General features: G+C 33.8%; 1 protein-coding gene and 1 pseudogene across 1 annotated transcript in view; one reads left to right on the top strand and one right to left on the bottom strand.

Annotated features, from left to right (window-relative positions):
* Positions 1-25,552, bottom strand: part of Lip1 (Lipase 1) — an 88,229-nt gene that overhangs the window by 57,439 nt on the left and 5,238 nt on the right. The window contains exons 3-6 of the mRNA XM_070106355.1: positions 20,755-20,966; positions 20,527-20,670; positions 20,319-20,456; positions 18,545-18,990 (exon numbers count right to left, since the gene is read on the bottom strand). Of these exons, the coding sequence (XP_069962456.1) occupies positions 18,545-18,990; positions 20,319-20,456; positions 20,527-20,670; positions 20,755-20,966 (940 nt within the window). The remainder of the gene's footprint in view (positions 1-18,544; positions 18,991-20,318; positions 20,457-20,526; positions 20,671-20,754; positions 20,967-25,552) is intronic.
* On the top strand, positions 17,021-18,331 carry LOC118683061 (uncharacterized; annotated as a pseudogene).

Below are 25,552 nucleotides of genomic sequence, written 5' to 3'. Positions count from 1 at the left end.
ACTTTGATCCAAAAAAATATAACTTTTCCAATAGGCCTGCGAAGCTCCGACCCAGTCTGATTAGATTTTGGTAAGGATGTCCTTTGCTGCGAGCAAATCTGCTTTGCGGATTCCAGCGATTCTAATATAACCAGGCACCCAGAATGATAATAAAATATAATGATGCCGTTGATAGTGAAGGTAGACACTTCTTAACTAACTTTAAGCGCACAGTGAGCGCGCTCTGCTGTCGGTGTGAATGCTCACCTCCCTGATAGTTGCTGTACTTCGGAGCAATGCACATTCTGCTACCCTTATTGCAGCCAGTTCTGCTTGAAAAATACTACAGTGGTCTGGTATCCTGAAGCAAAAGTGAATGGAGAGCTCTTAACAGAAAACTTTCCCTCCACTCTTCCTCCGCCCACATATCTCTTATTGGCATTCATGCAGAGAAGAAATCATACGTTATAAATTTGTCGTATTCAAATTTCATTTAAATATGTAAGTATGTGGATTCGGTTTTCAGAACAAGGCATTTCGTTTCGAAATCACATCATAAAATTATTCGATTTCTGGAACAACTAAATTCTATTTTCAAACCGAACCACTTCGTTTGTATGTAAAAGTAGAATACAGAACATGGCTGATAGTTTTTATACCCTAAACAGGGTATATGAAGTTTGCCATGAAGTTTGTAATACCCAGAATGAAACGTCGGAGACCCTATAAAATATATACATAAATGATCAGCATGATGAGCTGAGTTGATTTAGCCATGTCCGTCTGTCCGTCCGTTCCTCTGACTGTATATATACGAACTTGTCCGTATTTTGTCAGTTTTTAAGCTATCGATTTTGCACCTGTCCTTTCCTCACTAAAAAGTTGCTCATATGTCGGAACGGACGATATCGGACCACTACAGCATATAACTGCCATACAAACTGGATCAAGTGCTTGTATGGGAAACTTTTTTATTTGACGTAATATCTTCACGAAATTTGGCATGAGTTATTTTCTAAGGGAACAGTGTGGTCTCAAAAGAAATTGTTTAAATCGGATCACTATAGCATATAGCTTCAATATTAACTGAACGATCGGAGTAAAGTGCTTGCATGAAAAATTTTTTCATTTGACGAGGTATCTTCACGACATTTGGCATGGATTATTATTTAAGGCAATAATGCAATCTCCGAAGAAATTGTAAAGATATATATAGCTTATATCTGTCATATTAACTGAACGATCGGAATATTTTTGATTGCATAGAACATTTCTTTACTGGACGAGGTATCTTCACGAAATTAGATCAGACTCAAGTTCTTGTAAAGAACCGTTGTATTAGAGCTTCGGTGCAATCAAAGTTAACGTTTTTTTTTGTTTTAAATTTATCTTTGTATGTATTTATGTGGTTTTATATGTATGTTTGTATATTGGAACAAGAAAAAAATGCTATCTTCGGCTGCACTTAAGCTATAATACCCTTCACAAGTGCATTTCTTATAGCATAAAGGGTTTACAAAAATCATTATCTTGATTTTGCTCGGTTAATTTGAATGACAGCTATATACATATATGCTATACTGGTTCGATTTGAACAATATATTCGCAGATTATAGTGTTGATATTAATCAACGCCGAATTTTGTGAAGATAATTTGTCAAACGAATAAGTTTTCCATACAACAACTTGGTTTTGATCGGTCAGTTTGTGTTGCAGCTATATGCTATAGCAGCCCGATTCAAACAATACGTTAGGAGATTACAGTATAATGTTAAATTTCGTGATGATATCTTGTCGAACAAGAAAGTTTTGCATACAAGAGCTTGATTTTATATCCGCAATCTCAACAAATGAACAGCTTCTGAAAAGGACTTCATTATTTCAAAAACTGAGGAACTAGTTTGCGTATATACAGACAGATAGACATGGCTAAAACGACTCAGTTCGTCACACTTGTCATTTTATATAATTTATAGAATCTCCGACGTTTCCTTCTAAGTGTTACAAACATTGTGGTAAAATTAATACATATAGCTTGTTCAGGGTATAATGATCTGTTTTCTTTGCATATTAGAAAAAAGGCATGTCCTATTGAAAAAAAGTTAAAACACAAAAGGCATATTTCAGTCCAAATGGCCAAATGGCCGGTACAATTGATTTAAAGGAGATTCTCGCAAAGTGTTAAATTTCACATCAAATAGAATGCAGTTATAACAATGGTGACATTTGCACATTTCAATGAAACTCGTGATCAACGGAAAAAGGCGGCTTAAAGAAATACAAAAGTGAACAATTAATAGAGTTTAATGAACTGAAGTTATCCTATGTTTTCGTTGTAAAACTACTATGTAAACCTTTGTCTAAATTAATAGATTACAATCGTACTCCTTGCTTTGCGTTTCTTTATTACCCATAAGGCAACGGCCACGCAATGAGCGGCACCGCTCAGGAGTAAAACCTGTTCTAATTTTTAGCTGAGATGCAAACATAAAAATATTACCGATAATATATATAGGTACTACCTACTGAAGCCGATCTACACTGAATTAATCGTCGATCTCTTTCCCATTCCTAAGGATGAGAAGCGTGCCTAAAAGTGGACATCGTGGAAACCTAAGTAAAGACTAAAGGATAAGGATTAAACGGCACACTTCCTTAAGCCATGTATGTGATAATTTAATGTAGGCCATTAGTTGTAAGAGCTATATAAATTATAATTTTGCAATTATATAAATTTATTTACGTAAAAAGAAAGTGTTTGATTTTAAAAAGAGTATTTGCGGAAAATTTTAGTTCAACACAAAAAACAAAAAAATAAATAAAAAGGACCAAGTCCCTATTATAAATTAAGCGATACAGATTAGTTATTAGGAAAAATTTAACTACAAGTTCCTATTTATATGTATTTATCTTTTTTCTAAAAACCATTTTTGATAAAACTTACACAAGCAAAAAAGTTCATATTCTAAATCGTTTTCTAAATAAAAAAATATATTTTTTTGTTTGGTAAAAACTTACACATACAAAAAAAATATATATGTTACGGATTAGTTATTAGTAAAATTTAAAAAAACAAAGTTCCTATTTTATATCGTTGTTTAAAAAAACCAAAAAAAAATTGATAAAACTAATGTATGCAAAGAAATATATACGATCGCGTATTTAAATTCAATATAAAATAAAAACAAACTTAACTAACTAACTATAGTAAAATTCTATAAAATAATTTTTATAATTAATAATATAATACTATTATATTTAAATTAAATTTAAAATAAAAGCAAATTTAAATAACAAAGAAACCTCAAGTTCTTATAATAAAATTTTAAAGTAAGTATCTCTGCAATTCAATACTTTCGGGCGGACCCTCCAGAGAACGGATATAATTAAAATATAATTGAAAGAAATTTTAACCATTTCTAGGCTCATATAGCCCGCACTGACTTAAAAACAATCAAAAGGACGCGATTAACCACCTTCGAGAGAACCCTCCACAGATCGGTATACCAAACATATAATAAAATTTATAATAAATAAAATAAAATAAAAATATCAAAAAATATATAATATTTATAATAAATAAAATAAAATAAAAATATCAAAAAATATATAACAAATAAAATAAAATAAAAATATATAATCTATAAAATCTTTATAAATTATTTCGATATTAATATTAACAGTTTAATACTTAAATTGACTAACCCAAGCAACCCCCTTTCTGATTCGCTGCCGTAGAGAGTTTTCGGGGAACCCAATCGAATATAGTTCTTGGAAGAAGAGCGTTAATCAAGAATTTTAATGTTATAAGAACCTATCAGAGGAACACCATTAAATTGGAATAGTACTTCACGTTGTTTGACTCTACATTATACAGAGAAGCGCGATCTCGACATACTTGAATACCAAATGACTACTCTCGCACAAAGCAACAAAACGATTGAACAATTCTATCAAGCCGTGTATGAACATCTATCTCTAGCAGGGAATTCATGAATGTCCTAACGGTATACCAATAAAGCACATACCGCGATAAGGGTTTAGATATTTTATTTGAGGTCTTAACGGTGACCTATCGCGATTATTGGGAATGAAAGAACAAGTAGGTTTACCACAAGCTTTATATCTCTCTACAAAATTATAAAATCAAAACTTTAAGGCTTAGTATGCCAGACATAGTAGTAGCATTGGAAAAATGCTAAACACAAACCCACCACCACATTTTTCCTATAGTTCATACTTCGATATGCAAGCTCCATACATTCAGGCACCTCACCCATCTTTAGCAGCACCAAATGCACCCAAAATAGCCAATACATTTAACCAATATCGAGCTTATCCTCAACAATTTCACTCACCACAAATACCTCAAAGGGTATTCCAACCAAATAGATCAAACAACCAATACCAGTATGAAAATAATCATCTTAAACTTCCGCCACCTAGGCCAACCGCCCCAAAACCACCGCAACCTAGGGATATAGATCAAAGCCTAAAACAGATAATGGATTTTCAAATAATTAAAATCCACCAAAATTACAAACAAATTTTTACATCAATACTTGTAGTTCAGAAACAGAAAAAGTCCAATACCCAAATATCGAAGAAGATAATTACGGACAGACATTAAATGAATATATGAATGAAACAAACGAGACATTTCCTTACGAATCTGTAGATTTTACAGACATACATTTTTTAGGTTAAGTAAGTCATCGCAACCATATTTCGAGTTCAAAACCACTAGCGGTAAATCGCTCAAATTCGTCATCGATATTGGCTCGAACAGAAATTATATACAACCTAAACTTGTTCAAAAATCTATTTCTAATAAAAATATATTCAACGCACATTCAATAGCTGGTAATGTTAAGATAACCCACCATACAATGGTAAATTTGCAATTCGTATCTGAACAGAGCACATGACTGAACAAGAAAAACTTCGTATCGAAAAATTAATAAGACAATACGTGGCTTTATTTGCTGACCCAGACGAAAAGCTTACATTCACAACTAGCGTAAAAGGCGATATTAGAACTACTACCGAAAGGCCAATGTATTATATTCAGCATACTACTCATATCCCATTTCCCTCAAAGATGAAGTTGAAAAACAAATACAGGAACTTCTTGATAATAACATACTCTCTCCTTACAACTCTCCGGTGTGGATAGTATCAAAAAAAAATTCACGCTTCAGGAAAGATAAAATACTCTCTCGTTATTGATTATAGGAAACTCGATACCGTCACCATCCCTGATCGGTATCCCAACCCGACATTAGTAACGTACTTTTAGGACTAGGAAAAAGTAAAAATCGGATTTGATGAAATACCTCTAAAAGGGGATGATATACAATAGAAAAAATGGCTTTTTCCGTAAAACACGGAAAATACGAATTCACCAGACTACCATTTGGTCTTGAAAATGCACCGTCAATCTTTCAACTTGCACTCGACGATATTTTACGTCAGCATATAGGGAAAATAGGCTACGTATACATTGACAATATAATCGTCAAATCCCATTTCCAAAGTATTGAATCCATATTTCAAAGTTTATAAAACGCTAATATGAAGGTGCAAATCGACAAATGTAAATTCTTGAATTCTTGCGGTATTAACACAGGAAAATAGACTTATCATATTCTCTTCAAGGGACCTTGTAAAACATAGGAGGCATATGCCACAAACGAGGGAGAAATGTTAGCTATAATTTGGGCTTTGTAACGAAACTACCTGTAGGGGTCTGCTAAAGTAAAGATCTTTACACACCATCAGCCATTAACATACGCCTTTTCTTATAAAAGCTGTAATTCTAAAATAAAGCGATGGAAAGCAATTTTAGAAGAATACCAATACGAACTACAGTATAAACCTGCAACTACGAATAAAGTTGGAAATGCTTTATCTCGTTCACCTCTCAATTCACTTATCAACTCTATGACAGCGACACAGAACAGCGACGAAAGCTCTTCACAGAATTAAATACCATTTGCCAATGTACCGCTTAACGTATTCAAAAATCAAATTATTCTCAAAGTAGGAAATAGCACTGACTTTAAGTTCGAAGTTCCCTTCCCCAACCATCAGCGTCGCACGGTAACCGAAGTAACTTTCGACGGAGAAAAATTAGCCAACATCCTTAAATCGCATTTGAACCCATCGGTCATTAATGGTCTCAAAACAGATTAAATAATACAAGGTTATTACAAAAGATAGAAAATACGTTTTGCTAGGAAATTAGTAAGAGATTTAACAAATTCAGACGATCAAAATAAAGAAACTGTTAACGAACAGAATCGTGCCCACCGAAATAGCGAAGATAATAAGTTGCAAATTCTAGAAAAGTTCAATTTTCCACAAATGCGAGCCAAAGTTGAAAAAATTGTAAAACAATTCAGAACAAGTAAACTTAGTAAATATGATCGTCACCCTTGTAAACACGCTATTCAAGGTACACCAATATATGAATACCCTTGACATATTGTCCACATCATTATCTACCACACTAACAAACAGCTTATTCTTATCGCCATAGACAAATTTTCGAAATACGCTCTTATAAAACTAATTAAATCACGAGCGGCCGAGGATTTGAAACAACCTCTTAGAGACGTCAAAATCTCATTAGGAATACCAAAGGTGATTATATTCGACAATGAAAACTCATTTAATTCCAGTCCAATCACGTTCATGCTGACTAATCACTTTAATATAGAGAGTCACAAAGCTCCACTTTACAAAAGCTGTTGAAACGGTCAAGTTGAGAGATTTCACTCCACTCTGACCAAAATAGTACGTTGCCTTAAATCGTACTATTATAAATAAAATTAAAAATACGCACGAATCGTTTGTGGAACTTCTAGATAAATCAATTTTTGAGTACAACAACTCAATTCATTCTCAAGTCAAAAATATTGTTTGCGATTTTCAGCAAAATGGTAGGTTTTATCATAAAAATTTCTGGGACCAAAATTGTAGATTATAAAACTATTTATAAAAAATGTGTTAATACTTTTTTCCTACGAGCCACTGTTTCGGAGATATAACGATTAAAAAATTTAGAAATGTTGTAATCGTTATAATATGCACATGTTTCTACGCTACTTATGAGGTAGTGTACTTTGCGCGTTTTTTAACGTGGTTTCCCCAGTAGGTCTAACCTAGGTGGAAACCTGTCCGTTATGCTCCTATTTAATTTGAAATTATTGCAAAATATCGAAAATTGGCAAAGACTGCAAATGATAAAAGCGATGTAAATTAAAACAAAGTAGTGAAATATATTAGTCTGATTCGTAGTCGTCGAACTCTTTTTCTTGTTATTTTCTGTTTATCTTCTTTTTGATTTTCTTCTTGTTCTTCATCTTCATGCTGGGGGCAAGTAAATTGCGTCAATAGCGATGTATCGCATGCCATCTCATTGGATCCAAACGATTCCTCCACTGTTGGTGATTCAACATTAGAGCATGACCGGCCTTGACAATTTGTACATGCCAAAGAACAAAAAAGGCCAACTTTTTTGCAACCACATTTAGCACTGCATCCCTTTTTGCAGTTACCAAAAATTGTGTTCAGCAGTTTTTCCGGCGCAAGTGGAAATAAAGTTTGAACTGGTTCTAGAGTATTGTTGACCAATTTCCAACCCCAGCTGTAGGGTCTAGTTGATCCATATAACCAATTGCTCCCAGAAAGGACATCAGTAGATGAAGTCCTCCGAGTCTGAAGATGGTTATTGATACTTCAGAGCCCTCAGGTGCGGCTGATACAATTTCTCGAGCTTTAGCATACAGGGGCTGATCGAAAGTAACGATGCATAGAGTGTGACCATACCGTTTTACATTTTCGAATGTACAAAATAAAGCCTAATGGATAGTATTATAGTTACTGGCTGGTTGGTGAATAAATGGTAAAAATGAATTTGAGATCGAGAGTATTGGGTTGGCAACTAAGTAATTGCGGATTTTTTTTTTTTTAAATCAAAGACAATTTTTTCATGGAACTAAATAACTTTATTCTGTAATGTATTGCCCATTTTGATCAATGACTTTTGGAAAGATCGAAAAAAAAGTAATCCGATGGTACAAGGTCAGGGCTATATGGTGGATGTGGCAAAACATCCCAACCAAGCTCCAATAATTTTGCCGAGTGACCAAAGATGTGTGTGGCCTTACATTGTCATGATGGAATACAACACCTTTTCGATTTATCGATTCGGGCCGCTTTTCTTAGTTAGTTGTTCAATGTAGACAACAGAATTGATCGTTCGGTTGGGTGGTAAGAGTTCAAAGTAGACAATTCCTTTATAATCCCACCAAACTGATAACAAAACCTTCTTTTGATGAATACCAGCTTTTGATGTTGTTTGAGCTGGTTCACCTGGCCTGCTCCACGATCTTTTCTGCTCGATATTGTTGTAAACAATCCATTTTTCATTCATTACGTTTCTTTAGCAAATCGCAAACGAAAGCTAAACGAAAACTACGCAACCGATCAAAAAAATTTTTTTACTGATTGACAGCTGAATTGCCAACTATCAAATAACAAAATGTGTTTTACATTTGGGCTACGCCAGCAAACCTAAAAATTCAACTGAAGCCATCTATGAGTGAAATCCGCAATTAGTTGCCAACACAATAATTTGTATGAATATTTGTTAAACGTTTAATAAAACCAACCGAATAAAGACGCATTTTTCCACTTCCCATAAAACCATATTACATCAGTTTCAGAAAAAACTGCAAGGCCTAATTTTGAATGACCTTGGTCGAACACTAGTCATAATACTATATATTTTTTCATATTAATTTAAAATTATCTAAATTTATCGCTTATTTTTTTAAATCGCTCGTTCCACAAATTTTGTCAACGTTTCTGGGATTATATTGTTTAAATCTTAAAACATGCGCCCTCGTGGAGGGAAGGTAGGTCCTGGTGCAGACTTTGAATTGTTCTTCGTTTTTATTAACTTTTTTTTCTCAAGATAATTATCTATTAGACATATGAATGTTGATGCTTCGGATTTCTCAGTGATAATAAGTTTCTCACCATACCTCAAGTTCAGTTGTAGCTTTATCGTTCTGTTATCTAAAGTCGCAGTTTTGCAAACACTAGTAATAAAATATTTAATCCACTGCCCGATCCGTAGCTTCATCTTTAGGACGACCGACTTTAGTTTGAGTGGAGGGTTTCATGAAAGAAATATAGCTATCATGATGATACCTGGCTTCAACAGCAACTATTTGGCTAGTTATATATTATACTAGTAATTTCACTTTCACCTCATAGTTAAGCAAAACTAAAACAATATTCAGAAATTAAAAAAAAAAAAAAAACAAGTAAGGAAGGGCTAAGTTCGAATGTAACCGAACATTTTATACTCTCGCAAAGTCAAATGGTATACTCGTTTTAGATTTCTTTGTGGATATTGCCGCCTTGTTCTATGTTTACCGATATTTTCGGTAAAAAGTCAGCTATAGGCACTGGGGTTCACATATTCAGTCCCTAGGGGCTTGAACAGTTTTGATTCGATTTAGACAATTTTTGGTCACAAAGTGGCATACTTTAAACGTATTATTCACGCAAAGTTGTATGTCGATATAATCATTGTTGCTTGATTTGCATACTGGAAAGTGAAAACATCAGATGGAATTTAAAATGCTGTTATATGGGAAATAGGCGTGGTTGTAATCCGATTTTGCCCATTTTCGTACTATAATATAGAATTATGAGAAGAATATTATGTACCGAATGTGATTGAAATCGGTTAAGCAGATCCCAAGATATGAGTTTTCTCCTAAAAATGGGCGGCGCTACGCCCACTGTCTAGTTTTGAGTACGCCATCTCATATTATCCCAGAGATCCAATTTAATGTCTCTGGTGTTTTTTGGTGCTTGATTTATCGCGCTTTTAGTAGTTTTTAACAGTACCGTTATATGGGGAGTGGGCGGGGTTGTTACCCGATTTCACCCTATTTAGCTTGTTCCTAAGTTGCACAAAAAACACTCACCACTTTCACTTTCGCTTGCTCCCGAATAAATAGAAATAAATTTGATATAAAAAGTGTATATAAAGTATTTTTAAATCCGCAATTTTATTATAAAGTCTTTGAAATTTGAAAATTATTTGAAAAACGATGTAAGTGTAAAAACGATATAGAGTTTCGAGGTGGCGTAAAAAAAGGACTCGGCTGATCCACATGCGACGGCGATCGATCGAGAAGAAAGGGCCGTATCCAGTCGTCGATCCCTTTTGTTGGCTGGGTAGAGTGGTGAGATCGTGGATGTGGTGTGTGTTGGTATCCCTGTATCGCCCGAGTGATGGTGGTTGTCTACTTAGAGGGCCGCTGCGCGTGGCAGGCGGCCGACCAATGTCACGTCTCGGGTTGCGATGGAGCAACGTATGATGCAGCCTGCCGCATATTTGGTACAGATTGACGGACGTGCACTCCTGAGTGTTATGTGCCGCTGGCAAGCAATTGTGACAATGCCCATGACCCTGTGCAATTTGCTGGCGTTGCATAGGTTGCATGCCTCTAAAAGTGTATTTCTTATTTGCTTTTCAGAGCGAATTTGTGGATCTTGCCGCCTTGTTCTATGTTAAACAGTATTTCTCATTTGCTCAACAGATCGAACCTCGGGGTCTTCGCGCCGAGATCTATAACCTCGAGTATTTCTTATTTGCTCTTCAGAGCAAATTTGTGGATTTTGCCGCCTTGTTCTATGTTAAACAGTATTTTCAACTTGCTCAACAGATCGAACCTCGGGGTCTTCGCACCGAGATCTATGACCTCGAGTATTTCTTATTTGCTCTTCAGAGCGGATTTCGGATTTAAATTTTGTTCAAAAGACTGTACCTCGAGATTTTCCCGCCTGGTTCTATGTTGATTTGTATTGATAATTTGTTCGGACAGACGTACATCAGAATCTAATCTATGATTAGCGTGACTTACAGTATCTTGTGACTGCTCACTATCTCTATATAAAAAGTTTGCACGAAGAACTCTCATACGTCTTCTATTCTGAAGACGACTTAGTAATACAGATTTTCTACTTAATCTAAGCATAATTAATAAATAATAAATGGCTTAATTTATAAAATACTTATATACAATACTTATATAATTCCGTCCATCCGGGTCTGAAAAGTTGGATCCTAGGTGCTGCTCTCTTTCACTGCAATTGAATCCTTGCTATGACTCCTTTCCTGTTCGGTGTATAGGTACTATAGTATACTGGTGCACATATGTATATGTGTTTGCTCGCCACTGTATATAATACGGGTTTGCTTGCCACTGTATATAACAATAGTTTAAACACTATATAACTAATACACTGAAATTAGTTTGAATACAGCACTTTGCTGGTCAAGAAATCTAGTATGACTGAAACTACAAACATAATGTACTGATATTTATTATACAGATTATAATAGTTTTATTATGGTATATTTTTGTACACACAGCTTACGTACTTTTGTATACCTATCTTTACATATATATTCACTAACATAATAATACAGATTATTTAGTTATATTGATATTTTAGAAATTAGTAGTTTATTTCATTGTATTGAAATTAAGTGCTCGGAAAACCCCTCCGTAAATTGCTTTTGTCTAACGCTTTTTAAAACGGATCTATAGTACCTATTTTGAAAGGTCTGCTCATGAAGGCTAAATTAACAATAACTTACATATTATTAAGTATGGTACACACATATGCAGAGCAGGTATGTAGATTTTCTCCTTTCTGTCTTAATATTTAAACCTTTCAAAAGCTGCCAACGGCGCTGAGTAAATCCCAAAAAGTACTTAAATGTAATTTTCTTGAGTTTATAGTTCACTTCATGACCTGATATTAAAATGTGTCGCAAAATTGAAATAATAGATAAAAGCATTTTAATCGATGGGGTCGCAGTTTATCTATTACCACAAGAACGGATCTTTAGCCCTTTTGATACTACACTACTAATATTTATCTCACGCAAATTTTTCTAGAAATATATTTTTGCTCTATACAAAGTCCAGCACTCTAAGAAACTTTTTTACATTGTTGTCTGGTATATTTTGTTATAAGTTCAACATGATGGCTGAGAAAATATACTTATCCACTGATTATCACCAAATATTAGAAGAAATATTTGTATATAGAAATCTATATCTTTATTGATTAGTTTTAGGTGATGCAAACAACCGTTTGGTGAACAAAACTATACTCTGTTGCAACATGTTGCGAAAGTATAAAAATGTTGCGAAAGAATTCAACATTTATTATTCGATTATTATTTGGTATCTTATTAACTTATGTTATTGATCATAGATTTACTATTTTAGATAGATACTATTTTTTCTCCGAAATGTTAACTTTAACAAAAAGAAGCTATTTAACTCAAACATGGTATATGTGATATAAACTGAACCAAAGGGGTTAGATTTAATATGTAGGGTATATGAGGTTGCTGTTGTACGAAAGGAGCGGAAATCAGTATATTAGGGTTATAAGGTTTAAACAAAGGTCTAGACAAATTTCATTCATATGCAGCGATAAACCACATTATTTTTAAGAAAAACTGTCCATTTAATTTCATTAAATTATAAAATTAACGAAATAAATTATACCATCAGATTATACCATAAGTAGTACATGTATGCTGAGAAAATTCGTGGATCGATTTCACACATTTTCGGCATTAAACTGTTGTATATCTAATATTTTACGTTTATATTAAGCCAAACGGAAGTTTGAATTTTTACATAAAGTATATTGGAGCTAGGGTCAATATATACCCGATAATGGGTACTAGGACGGAACCAAGAATTTTATACTCTTGTAATTCACAAGAATCTAAGGCCAGGAAATTCCTTCAGTTGTGGCAAAGTTGAGAAAGAATTAAACATCCATTATTAATTGAAATCGTGATTAAATTACAATCAAATTTGGTATCTTCTTGATTTATATTAAAGGCCATAAACTTAGTCTCAGTTTTATTGCTATATTTTAGTTTGCGTCAGCGAAAATTATATATAAAAAAAAACAAAAAACATCTTGAAGTGAGGTATACATAAGTATGAATGTGATATTAACTCGACCAAAGTTGCTAAATTTTTTATTGTAAGCTTGTGGGGAAAACGTCAACCAGAGAATCGGAATTCATCATATGAAGGTGTGAGGTTTAGATCAAGGTATATACTATTTTTATTCTAATTCAGCGTCCAACCACATAATTTTTAAGAAAACTTATCCACTTAGTTACATTAAAATATCACATTTTGACCAACCGGAACGGTTTAAAGTCAAGAGAAAAGACGTAAATCTTATACATATTGGGGATAGAGAAAGATATTAATTTTTACATTGCTCAGCTATACTCGAGCATAGAGAACCTATTTTGAAGCAATTTTATACATAAAAAAAATTTTAATACTCACTGACCGAGATACGAGAAGTATTATAAGTAGTATATGGAAGTAGAGGGTAGCATTAACCCGATTTTATCAATTTTTGCCACTGTACCTCACATACCATCACCAATCATATGGAGTAAAGTCAGACGAATGTTCGAAAATTCTGATATTAGTTACATGGGGGCCAGGTAAAATTTTCACTCGATTTCACCCATTTAAAGCAATACCTTGTTATGAGTAAAACACGCTCTCTAATTTTCATTGAGATAACTCACATATTGGCCGATATATGCGGTATAAAGTCACGCTGATGTTCAAAAATTCTTAATTAGGTATATGACGGCTATAGGAAGTATTGATTCGATTGAACCCATTTTTTGACACTAACATACTATTATCGAGGGTTTTATATATTTATTTTATTATTTGAATTTCAATTAAATGTCTTACACATTGACCGATATTTTCGGTAAAAAGGCAATTATAGGCACTGGGGTCAACAAATTCAGTACCTAGGGACTTGAATAGGTTTGTTTTAATACGATATCGCTCATTTTCGCACTATAGCATATAAATATGAAAAGAATATTATGTACCGAATTTGGTTGAAATCGGTTAAGCAGATCCTAAGATATGGGTTTTCACCTAAATGTGGGCGGTGCTACGCCCATTGTCTAATTTCGAACGCGGTTCCTATAAAGTCAGCTCATACGATCCCTGTGTTAAAACTGAATGACTCTGGCGTGTTTAGTGCTTGATTTATCGCGGTTTTAGTAGTTTTTAACAGTTCCGTTATATGGGAAGTGGGCGGGGTTGTCCCCCTATTTCACCCATTTTCACACCATAGATAGAGGTGCTGAAAGCATTTCCTCTCAGAGAATTTTGTTATTATAACTTTAGCAGTTTAGGAGATATGCACATTAAACCTATCAGGGGCGGAACCCCGCCCATTTAAAAAAAATTTCAACTGCAGATGCCCCTCCCTAATGTGGTCTTGTATACGAAATAAGAGCCTTCTATCTTTTTGTGGAGCTTAGTTATGGCAATTTATTTGTTTTTGAGTAATGGCGTTTTGTGGGCGTGGCAGTGGTCCGATTACGCCCATCTGCAATACCAACCGTGTTACGGTACCGAGAAACATGTGTACCAAGTTTCAAAAAGATATCTCAATTTTTACTCACACAGCTTGCACAGACGGACGGACGAACAGACAGTCACCCGGGTTTCAACTCGCCTCTTCATCCTGATCATTTTTATAAGTATATATAGCCCTATATCTAACTCAATTAGTTTTAGGTGATACAAACAACCGTTAGGTTGTTGCGCAACATGTTGCGAGAGTATAAAAATCAAAACAGCACGATATAGGTTAGATTAACATGTGTTTTCACTAGTGCTTAGTTTTCAAGACTGACGGTATTTCATTTGTCATAGTAGGTATAAGATAAATCGGCTACTGTTGAACGGGAGACAGATGTTCTCTAAGTGTGCTTTTACATTGGGACTCTTTTGACCCTCATTATCGGCAAATTCTCTTTTGGTGTCGCTCTGTGCATTCACACGAGCAAAAAGGGCCCAGCGACTTAAATCGAGTTTTTCTGTCATTCCTTTTCATAAAATTTTGGCAAATATTTGTGCGGTTCGACTGCGCAACACTTAGAGCGTGTTTCATTTGTATGTTGAGATGATGGTCTCACATTTTGCTTGAAATGAATTACCATGAATATAGTAGAACAATATGCATAATACCCGCTTAATGGTTTCAAAGAAATACTTAAGACGGGAATTCCCTAATCCACCAGAATGTATTGAATACCCGCTACTAATATTTTCAAGGCCATATTTTTGTCTATTTATTATAAAACATCCTTAAATTTATTACAATTCTCATTTTAAATAAAATAATATCCGAACTAAATCATTTGTGGTTAAAAGAAATAAATATGACAGCATCTTAATATTTTATGTAAATATAAAACAGTAAAGTTACCATTTTCATTAGAATTATTTTATGTATACTCGTATATTATTACATTTAATACCGCTATATGTTATAAAAAATGTAAATTCAATATTTTTGAGTATCTTAATTTTCTCCTTATCTACAATTTTTCAAAATATTTCTATTATTCTATGCATACATATATTACATACAAAAAATAGATAACAGAATATAAATTTGTGAACGAATTCATTTGAAACCGAGCGCTCTTGCGTTCAAAGAATTTGAAAGTGAAAGGAATGCTAAGTGTAAGTTATAATAATCGATAGAAAATATTTAAAAATATACAGTAGGACCTCGATAACTTGAAAACCTCTATAACTTCAAATTCACGATCTCACCAATTTTCAGGTTGTTGTGAATCTTTGTAACTTCACTCTCTTTTTATCTTCTATTTTGACCGGGCTAATAGTACTCTTTACGTTGAAGTCGCCAAAATAAAACTTTTCAAGCACTTGGCTGTCGAACGCGGACATTCGAAACTAAAAAGGGAGGAGTTGACAAACTAAAAATTTTGTTACACAGTATACTGTGCTATGCTTAATAATGCTCAAGAATGCAGGTATAAACTTCGACAAAATGCATCACACCACCTTTAGCGCTACCCACTACAATGTCAAACTACAAATAAAGGATTTTAATGACGCTACTAGCACGACACTAACAGTACCCGTCGCTGCTGAAGTCTCGCGCTGCCGTTAAAGAAAATATTAAGTTAGTGATATTATACTTGTAAGCTTAGAATTAAGTTTCACTTTAAATTCGGCTGTTAATTGAATAAGTACTTTATTGGAGAAGAATAAAAAATTAAGTTGAACATAAAATAAGTTAACGTATATAATCAAGACCACTGTCGCCATCACATTCTCTCACAAAATCGTGCATGTTTATTCACACTCTATTAAATTTATTGCATTTTGATTTTGTTTCAATGTTTCTTTGTTAAAAAAAATTTAAAAAAAAGGCATCAACAAGTATGTTTTGAGCGGGTACACTTCTTTACTAATAATAAAATTTGGTAAAACAATATTTGACCCAGACAATGCTTGTGGTGGTGGAACATTAAACTTGCTCGCTTCGAGCAAGCTGAATAACGTAACTAGATCCAGCAAATCACCTACCTTTTCTCTTCCTCCCACTTCTAATGTAATAGATGTTTTTTCGTCATCAGCTACAGGCAACAGTTCAATAGAAAAATAACGGAAATAATTATAATAATGCGGCCAAGAATTCAATGAACATTTATTTGACAGTATTTGCCATCAATGCTACCAAAATAGTTGGGAAACCTGCAGGCCCTATAGTTTTGGCTTATCACTTTTTTAAGTTTTTTTGCTGTTGGTAAAGGCATTTATTCCTCAACAAATTTGAAATAATGTTACTGATGGTGCTTCTGCCCATACGAAAAGCAAATGCCAAATTTCGAAAGGAATGTCCTGTAGTAAGAAACCTACCTGTAAACATCATTATTATTTATTATAATTATTTCGTTTGTTGTTGTTCTTTATATATATTTTTAGGAAGGGCAGAAAAAACAAAGAGGAAAAATTAGAAGGACAGATACCGTAAAACTTTGCAGAACCTGTAACGTCTGGTTCCAAAGCCTATGCTTTAAAATAATTTGATAATAATACATTTTGAGATGCTGAGTTTCATCAAAGACACTTTTGCTGCAGACCCCACCGAAGGAAATTTGAAGGAGCCAGATACGTTAGACAGTAACCTTGATGAACAATACGCCTAACAACAGCAATACTTCTACCGATTTTTCCACTTCGATTCCAAGGCAAAGAAGAAAGAACACCCCAATTAGTAACGATGAAGAATTTCTTAAGTTAGAAACGGAAAAGATAGAAATTCTTAAAAAGTAGACGGAGAAGCAAGAAAACAATGACTATCTATATTTTTTCAAAAGTTTACTGCTAGCTATGGAAAAATTTGACTAGATTGAAAAATTGGAAATGCGAGGAGAAATTCCAAATTTAGTACTGAACAACCTTAAGTTAAAATAGAATAATTAAACAAATAGACTTAACTCAAAGTTGCCTTTGCTCTGCAGAAATTCCTTTTCTTTGTTTTGTTAATCTAGTTTTCACTTTTTGTAACAAAAATCAAAGGTTTTAACCGACATACGACAGATGTATTTTATATAAATGTGATCTTTCTCGATTTAAAAAAAAAACACCAAATCATCTTTTTGTTAAAAGACTAAACTTTTTACAAATATGAATGCGATTTTCACTTAAAAACATTAAACATCACTTAAAAACACATGCCGCTCAGCCACCCACCGCTCAAATCTTTTGGGTAGATTTTAAATTACATACAAATATTTTATTTTAGTTATTTGTAATTAGGTGGATTTTAATATAAATATCTCGGACATGAAGCAAAATGTAATAAAGAAACTAAGTGAGTCCTATAATACTATATTGAATTTTGTCGAATGGCAAATGCTGAATTCTTACGCAACATTTTTATTCTCTTGCAACATGCTGCTGTAGAGTATAATAGTTGTACAGCTAACGGTTGTTTGCATCAGCCAAAACTAATCGAGTTAGATATAGGGTAATATATATGTAAATGATCAGAATGAAGAGACAAGTTAAAATCCGGATAACTAACTGTCTGTCCGTCCGTCCGTCTATCTGTACAAGCTGTAACTTTAGTAAGAACAGATATATCCAGATGAAACTTGGTACACATGCTTCTAGTATTGTAAATAGGGAACTCTGCCACGCCCACAAACCACCAAAACCAATAAATTACCATAACTAAGCACAAGACTGTTGTTTAGTAAAACAAATTGCATTAAAGAGGGGCATCTGCAGTTACAAAATAATTTATAAAAGTGGGCGTAGCCTCGCCCTTACTTTTGTGTACACTAATATAAGCTATATAAAATTAAGATATTTAGATCAGTAAATAAATTCAACAATTCCGTAAATCACTATATTGGCCGATAATTTCAAAAGACAAATCATTTCATTTAAGCTTCTAATGGGGTTGTTTACCAATAACCTAAATATTATATAACTTAACTAGTCTTACATTAGTGAGTGACATATACTGGAATAGCTTTATCATCCAATCACTTCGAATACTTAAAATTTAGCATAAATTACCATTGAAATGATCTATTATGTATTCCTATAATCACCTTCTCCGCTTCCGGTTTTGTGGAACATTCTTATGTGCAAGCGTCGTATTATTCCCCTTTTTATGGTCTGTTATTTTTCCCAATACTCGTAACATGCGTGCATACACCAATTTCCTCACGTTCATTGCCCACAGGAAATCCATATGATTGAACTCCTCCATTGGTATCAAGTATTTTCCTTTTGGATTACCCAGGTCCTTATACATTGCCTCGACATCGACGGGGTGGCAAAGTAAATCGTTACTTGAATAATAGACATAAGTAGGCACTGTGACCAGGGAGAGGTTATAACGCGGTGGTTTGTGTTCCTTATAGAGAGCTAAATTTTTGTTACTACTGTAACTGTAAGGTGCAAACCGTCCATTTTTGATGATTTGTATGAAATGTTTTACTTGTTTAGCCGCAACACCTGCGGGGTAGTGACCCAAAATAACCGGAAACATTTTCTATAAAGAAAAGAGACTTACTCTTCGTAATGTTCTATTAAAACCACTATAAACACTGACGCAAATTATAACATATAAAAAACTTTTCAATCTGCCTGGTAGGATCAAAAAAAATTATTATATAATAATATAATATTGGTTTATTGATTACTTTTAAGTCAAATACAGAATGAGAGGTGGTTTTCTACTTATTTTATTATTAAAAATTTTTTTGCTCGTATGATATGTAGCTTTTATCTTTGTTATAATTATATTTGAGTGCGGCCAATTTCAATACCTTATGTTGTTTTAAAGTGAAATACAAATACAATATTTTAATATAATATATTATATATTAATAATATTGAAATATTTACCTATAAATCCCCATTTTTAATGGTTTTTATTATATACATTATGGTAGAAGTTGTAAAAATTGGTTGAAAGTAATCAAAAATCACTAAAGGAAACGTGTAGCTTTAAACGCATTCAACTACAATACTTTATTGAGTGTTGTTTTATGTCCTCTTGAAATGGTAACGATTACTTAAATTCACTGCTGTTGATAAAACATCCACAATATTTAACACACCTTCGATGCCATATTGAAAAATTTGAAATTTTGAAAATAGCCCTTGCATAGAAAAACAGGCATTAGTAATGGAGCTGTGCAGCTACCAAACCAGAAATTTAAAATATAATACATGGCCTTACCATCACATTCTAAAATCATTTTTCTTTATTTCCTTCCCCCATGGTTATATTATATTTCAGTTTGAAAAAGTGTTAAGGAAAAGTGGATGATTTTCACAGTCTGGAAGTAAAATCTTGCTTGTTATTATGACATAGTACCTAAGCTATGATTAAGGGTATTTTATAACGCCTTTATTAGCTTCACCTGTATGTTCAGCCACTTTCACGCCCACAAAACGCCATTAAAAGAAAACTTATAAGGTGCCATAACTAAACACTAAAGTAAGATACCGAACTTTAATATAGACGTAGCCCCACCGCTAAATGTTTTAATGTACATATTTTCCAAACCGCTGAAGCTAACTTAAACAAATTTGCTGAGAACTTTTTACACTTTTTCATACGCTGTGAAAATGAGATAATAACCACGCCCACTTCTCATATAACTATTATGTTGGTAAGGAAGAGCTTTATGGGAGGAGGTCTAAAAATTGGAAAATGGGCGTGGCACCACCAACCTTTAGTGAAGTCCTATATTTATGCTTTTAAAGTACGTTTTTTATTTATTTTTTAACTATATTTATTTATATAATCTATATAAGAGCCGGCAAACAGTGGACTTACTCTTATTTCTACTAAAGAGGTTAAGGACTTACCCTATTAAATTCGTTCCAATTTCGTCCCACTATTCCAAATACCGCCTCAATGCAAAGTCGCTCCGTTTCCTCCGTCATGCGGCAGAGAAATCGAAACTCGCCATTAAACATTTCCGTAACTGAGCTACCAACCAAACTCTTATTTATTATAAAAATGACAATTAATTAATATTAAAACTTGCATTACAATTAGATATTCCGTACTCACGCGGAAATATAAGTTAATGGCACGGATATATGGATGCTCTTCTGTCTCCGAGGCATAAACCGCCGGTGCCATTGCTTGCATCATGATCACTTTTTTATTATACTCTGGGCGTCGCGAACACATAACAAAGAACGCTGTGCAACCCTAAATATAGTCCGATATGAAAACAGTTTTGTTCTACTGTTAATATATTAATGCTATAGCAATTAATTGAATAATTTTGGTTACTTGAGAGTGTCCCGCATATTGTATTTTTTTGAACCCTGTAGATTTTAATACATAATCGATCATTGAGGGCAGATCATACATGCCAATCTCATGCCAACTGAAATCCCAGAATTTTTTACCATCTGGATCAAGCTTTGTATGATTTCGAGAGTAGCGATTGCCACGTGCGTTTCCGAGCCATACATCGTATTTATAGTCTGCAAGAAGGTAAGCTGAAAATAAAAGTAAAGTAATATTTAAGTTAAATTGAGGATATAAACTTTAATTTATTGTCGACTCTCGCTAATTTCTATACGAACTTAGATATTAAGTTCGAAAGGACCCGAACATTTTTACTCTCGCAATTTGTGAGGTTCAAGGGCGGTAAGTTCAAAATTTATAACTCGACGAAACCGTGAATAGATCATAATCATATTTGGTATTTTACTAAGTTGTAGTATAGGCCATAGACTACCTTAGTTTCATTGTTATGTTTAATTTCGAATCCGCGATATTTATGTTAAAGCCAACATAAATAGCTCAGATGAGATATATAATATAATACGTATGTGATATAAACTACGCCAAAGAGAATATATTTCATATGGTATTGGGTATACAAAACGAGATTATGTTTAATATATTGTTCTTGAGGAATTAGTTAACTTAATGATTTAAAATCACTGTATTAGGGATATGAGGTTTAGACCAAGTTTTAGACCGCTTTTATTCATATTCAACGCTAAGCGAAATTGTGTCTAAAAAAACGTGTAAACGTAAACTCGATTTCATTAAACTATTACACATATTGACCAACAAACAGTTTGATGCCAATTTTAGCAAGATATCTCAAACATTGACCGATATATTCGTCACAAAGTCTGCTAGAATAACAAAAAAATCGTATATATAGTAAAGGGATAGGATTAATATTGGCTGCAAACTGTTTTTTAACTGAACCGTTTCTTTTCACGGGCTTTGAACTGAATCAACGGTTGGATGCATGCTTGTATACCATTAAGAAGTGCTCGACCGTGGCTTGTACCGGACAGGTATCTAAACAAGATCGCCGAACATACATCAATATTTTTATCGTTTTGAATAACTTCTAATTCATTTTTGTTATAGAAAGGCTATTCGCCTTTTTCTTTTTTGGTACCCAATCAGTTTCTTTATGTTAAAAGTGATTACATATCATTGGGAGTATTTTCGATAAAAACGCAAAAAAGACCCCAATCGGAGGAGTACTGCGATTGGGCGAACTCTCTAACTTTTTCAAGATTGCATGAAATGCAATATACCCCAAAATATGCAAGAACACCTATTTGCCGCAATAGCAACATGTATGTGTGGATATGTAATATGACAGCTAGTACAGGCAGATAATGTTAATGAACATCTACATCTGATACAGTGTAGCAATTATTTTGTTACGCCTCACTGCAAGGAAATTAACGTGGGCTTTGGTGTAGCATATTTATTGGCGTGTGGTTTGCTGTTGTGCCAGAGAACATTCTCTGCTATTTATTAACATTCTCAGCTTTAGCGGATACACAATAGAGACTTTTTAGCAGTTTTCTACAGGCGGTGTATATTGAAGAAGAAGGAAATGGAGTTATGGGCGCTGATTCATACGGTAAATAAAAAATATAAGTTACGGAAATAGATAAAATCCGTAGCAAAGTGAAACCCGGGGTAAATTGAACTTTGAATCAGTGTTGCTACTCGAGACAATCTTTGGTTACCAAATCTGCTTCAAAACTACCAAATTTTTATGATCAAAACATTGGCTTTTTGGTTGATATTTAAGTCTTTTAAATATGAAATGAAAAGAGGGTTTGTATAGTACAGCGGTACCATGCTTTTCAGTCCGTCATTTCCGTCCAAAGGGAATTCAGGCACTCCCCCGAGTAGATGGACCATTATAAGGTTGATGCACATGTTTGCCGAATCTGGAAGTATCTCAAGAAGACCTTGCTATTGAGATCTGTAGTTTCGTGTTTAAGAAACAATCGCGGCAGTAGCATCGTCAATTCAGGCAAATCCTAGAGATTCGACTCGCAACTTATCGGCGCAGCTTGGAGTTAGCAAACGGTCATAACAACGGATAATTCACGATGACTTAAACCTGTTTCCGTACAAAGTTCAAATAACAAGTCGGTGAACCCTCTAGATTTGTCTATTCGGCTGGAATTTTGCCAAAATATTCTTAAAATGGCCGAAGAAGACAATAACTTGAGAAATTGCCTATTTATATCTGATAAGGACCATTTTGATCTAAACGGAAACGTAAAAAAGCAAAATTGAGAAATCTGACTGAAATGAAGCCGTCCATTAAAACGAGGAATTGAGGCAATCCCGACTTCAACCTTTCAGGCCGCAATGAATAATTTTCTAATTGGGTGCCGCATATTCGTGGCGTGGATGTCATTTATGGCCAATAATTTTTAAAAATAATTAATTATATAAAATAAAATAAAATTTGCTATACAACAAAAAAATACGAAGTGTAATGTATTGATTAAAAAAAGTTATTACCGGTTGTTTTTGTAGCACGATTCGTGGCCACCCTGTATTTACAAATATTTAAAGTAAAACTAGAGTAGTTAATTCTCCCTGAAGCCTATTTGTATCTCATTTGATGTATCAGTTAATATGAATAGAGAGCAAAATAGTGTAAATAAAAAAGTGTTGCTTATCAAAATCTCTTGCCTATCAACCAAAGGCAAATGAAACTACTAATTTTGGTCAGATCGGATCAAAACTTACACAAGCCAACAATGCGTGCCCCAGGTATCAGATTTAGCAAAAAAAAAAACAAAATTTGATTAAAATATTGAATGCAAATCTAAAATTCAACGTTAACAAAATTCGGAGTTGAGTTCACTTTCTAAGATAAGCTCCCGATAATGTACTGGAATTCGTGCATTAACAACTAAATAAAATGAAAACTTTACTAAATAGAACAAGTAAGGAAGGGAAAATTTCGGGTGTAACCGAACATGTCATACTCCTGCAATTTGCCAGAATTAAAGTCGGGGAAATTCCTTCAGGTGCTGACAAAACTTTACATTAAAAAAATGTTGCGAAAGAATTAAACATTGATTATTCGATGAAATGGAATTAGCTGTCTTCTGCTCTCTTGTCAAAAAATTTACATGTGAAAGCAAAGCATAGTTATCAAGTCGAATTGAAGCAGGAGAGTATGCTGATACCTCATCTAAGTGGTATAACGTATGTCTTCAATGCTGCCAAGTTTTGTTTTGCATATTTTATCTCACTTTTAATTTCAATGGTTTAAATGACAAATTACAAACTTCAAACCAAAATAAATGGTTACAGCAACGTTTTTTAACGCGAAAAGAAGACATGTTAGCGTAGGGTTGCTCCACTAGTACTGCCTGTTTGTTGGATCATCTGGTATAGTTTGTTCGATTCACTGGAGGTTAACGCTTGGCGAATCGAAGACAGCTATTATATATCATAGACTCACTGAGTTTTATTGCTGTATTTTAGTTCGCGCCAACGAAAATTGAACTAAAATCGGCTTAAAATGAGATATGTGTGATATTAACTCGCCCTAAGAGGCTAAATTTAATATATTGAGTTGATGTGGAAAACATCCACCAGAATATGGGAATTCATTGTATAAGAGATATGAGGTTTAGACCATGGTTAATTTTATTAAAATATCACACGTTTTGATCAACATAAACAATGTAAAGACAGGTGGGAAGTTGGAAATCAATATACAGCGTTTTTCGAGGGCAGAGAAAAGTCTGGGCTAGTTGGATTAATTGTTGACATTGCTCAAGTATACTGGGGAACATATTTTTATGAAATTTATAAATATATAATTTACAAACTGACCTACATATTCGGCATATGGTTTGTTAGAATAACGAAAATCATTATATGTAGTAAATGAGAGTATGGGTATTAGAGCTAGGGAAAGTTTTTACCCGATTTGATCCATTTTGGGCGCAAAGATAAACTGTTATCAGAAAAATACACTCACACAATTTAATGAAGATATGCTGTATAAAGTCAACCGGAAGTCTGTCTCTTTCGAAAATCTTTATATTAGGTATATGCGGACTACGGGAAGTACTGACCCGATTCAATCCATGTTTGACACACAAGAATATCAAAAATGTATTCTATCCGAATTTAAATTATACAGGTTGGTTGAAAAGTTCTGCGCTCGAAATGAAGAAGTACTGATTTTGGTACGAAATATATTTTTTTATTCAATATAATCTCCCTTAGGTTCAATAAACTCATTACAATGATCCTCCAAAAATTTTATGCCATCCCTATAATGACTTTCCGGAAGCTCTGCAAAATACCCATCTATGTCTGCAATAGCTTCTTCATTCGACGAAAAACGCTTTCCACGAAGGAATTATTTCAGGTTTCTGAAGAGGTAGTAATCGCTGGGAGCCAAATCTGGTGAATACGTTGGGTGCTCAAGTAAATCGTACTTTAATGCGCTGAATTTTGTCATTTTTAATACACCTTTGTGAGCAGGTGCATTGTCTTGATGAAACATTATTTTTTTTGTGCTGCAAACCAGGTCTTTACTCACGAATTTTTTCATCCAGCTGATCCAAAAGGCTGCAATAATATTCAGAGTTGATTGTTTTACCTTTCTGCAGATAATCAATCAACAAAATTACTTTTGCTGCCATAACCTTCTTTGCTGGTCGTTGTGACTTCACCTGTTTTGGAGCTGAACAACCAGCTTCAATCCACTGTCAACGTTCTCGCTTCAATTTAGGATCATGGTGCTAGATCAAAGTCTCATCCATAGTTATAA

Source organism: Bactrocera oleae, chromosome 3 (assembly GCF_042242935.1).
Source record: "Bactrocera oleae isolate idBacOlea1 chromosome 3, idBacOlea1, whole genome shotgun sequence".
Lineage (NCBI taxonomy): Eukaryota > Metazoa > Arthropoda > Insecta > Diptera > Tephritidae > Bactrocera > Bactrocera oleae.
Note: the sequence above shows the minus strand (reverse complement) of the source record. Positions and strands in the feature narration are given on the sequence as shown.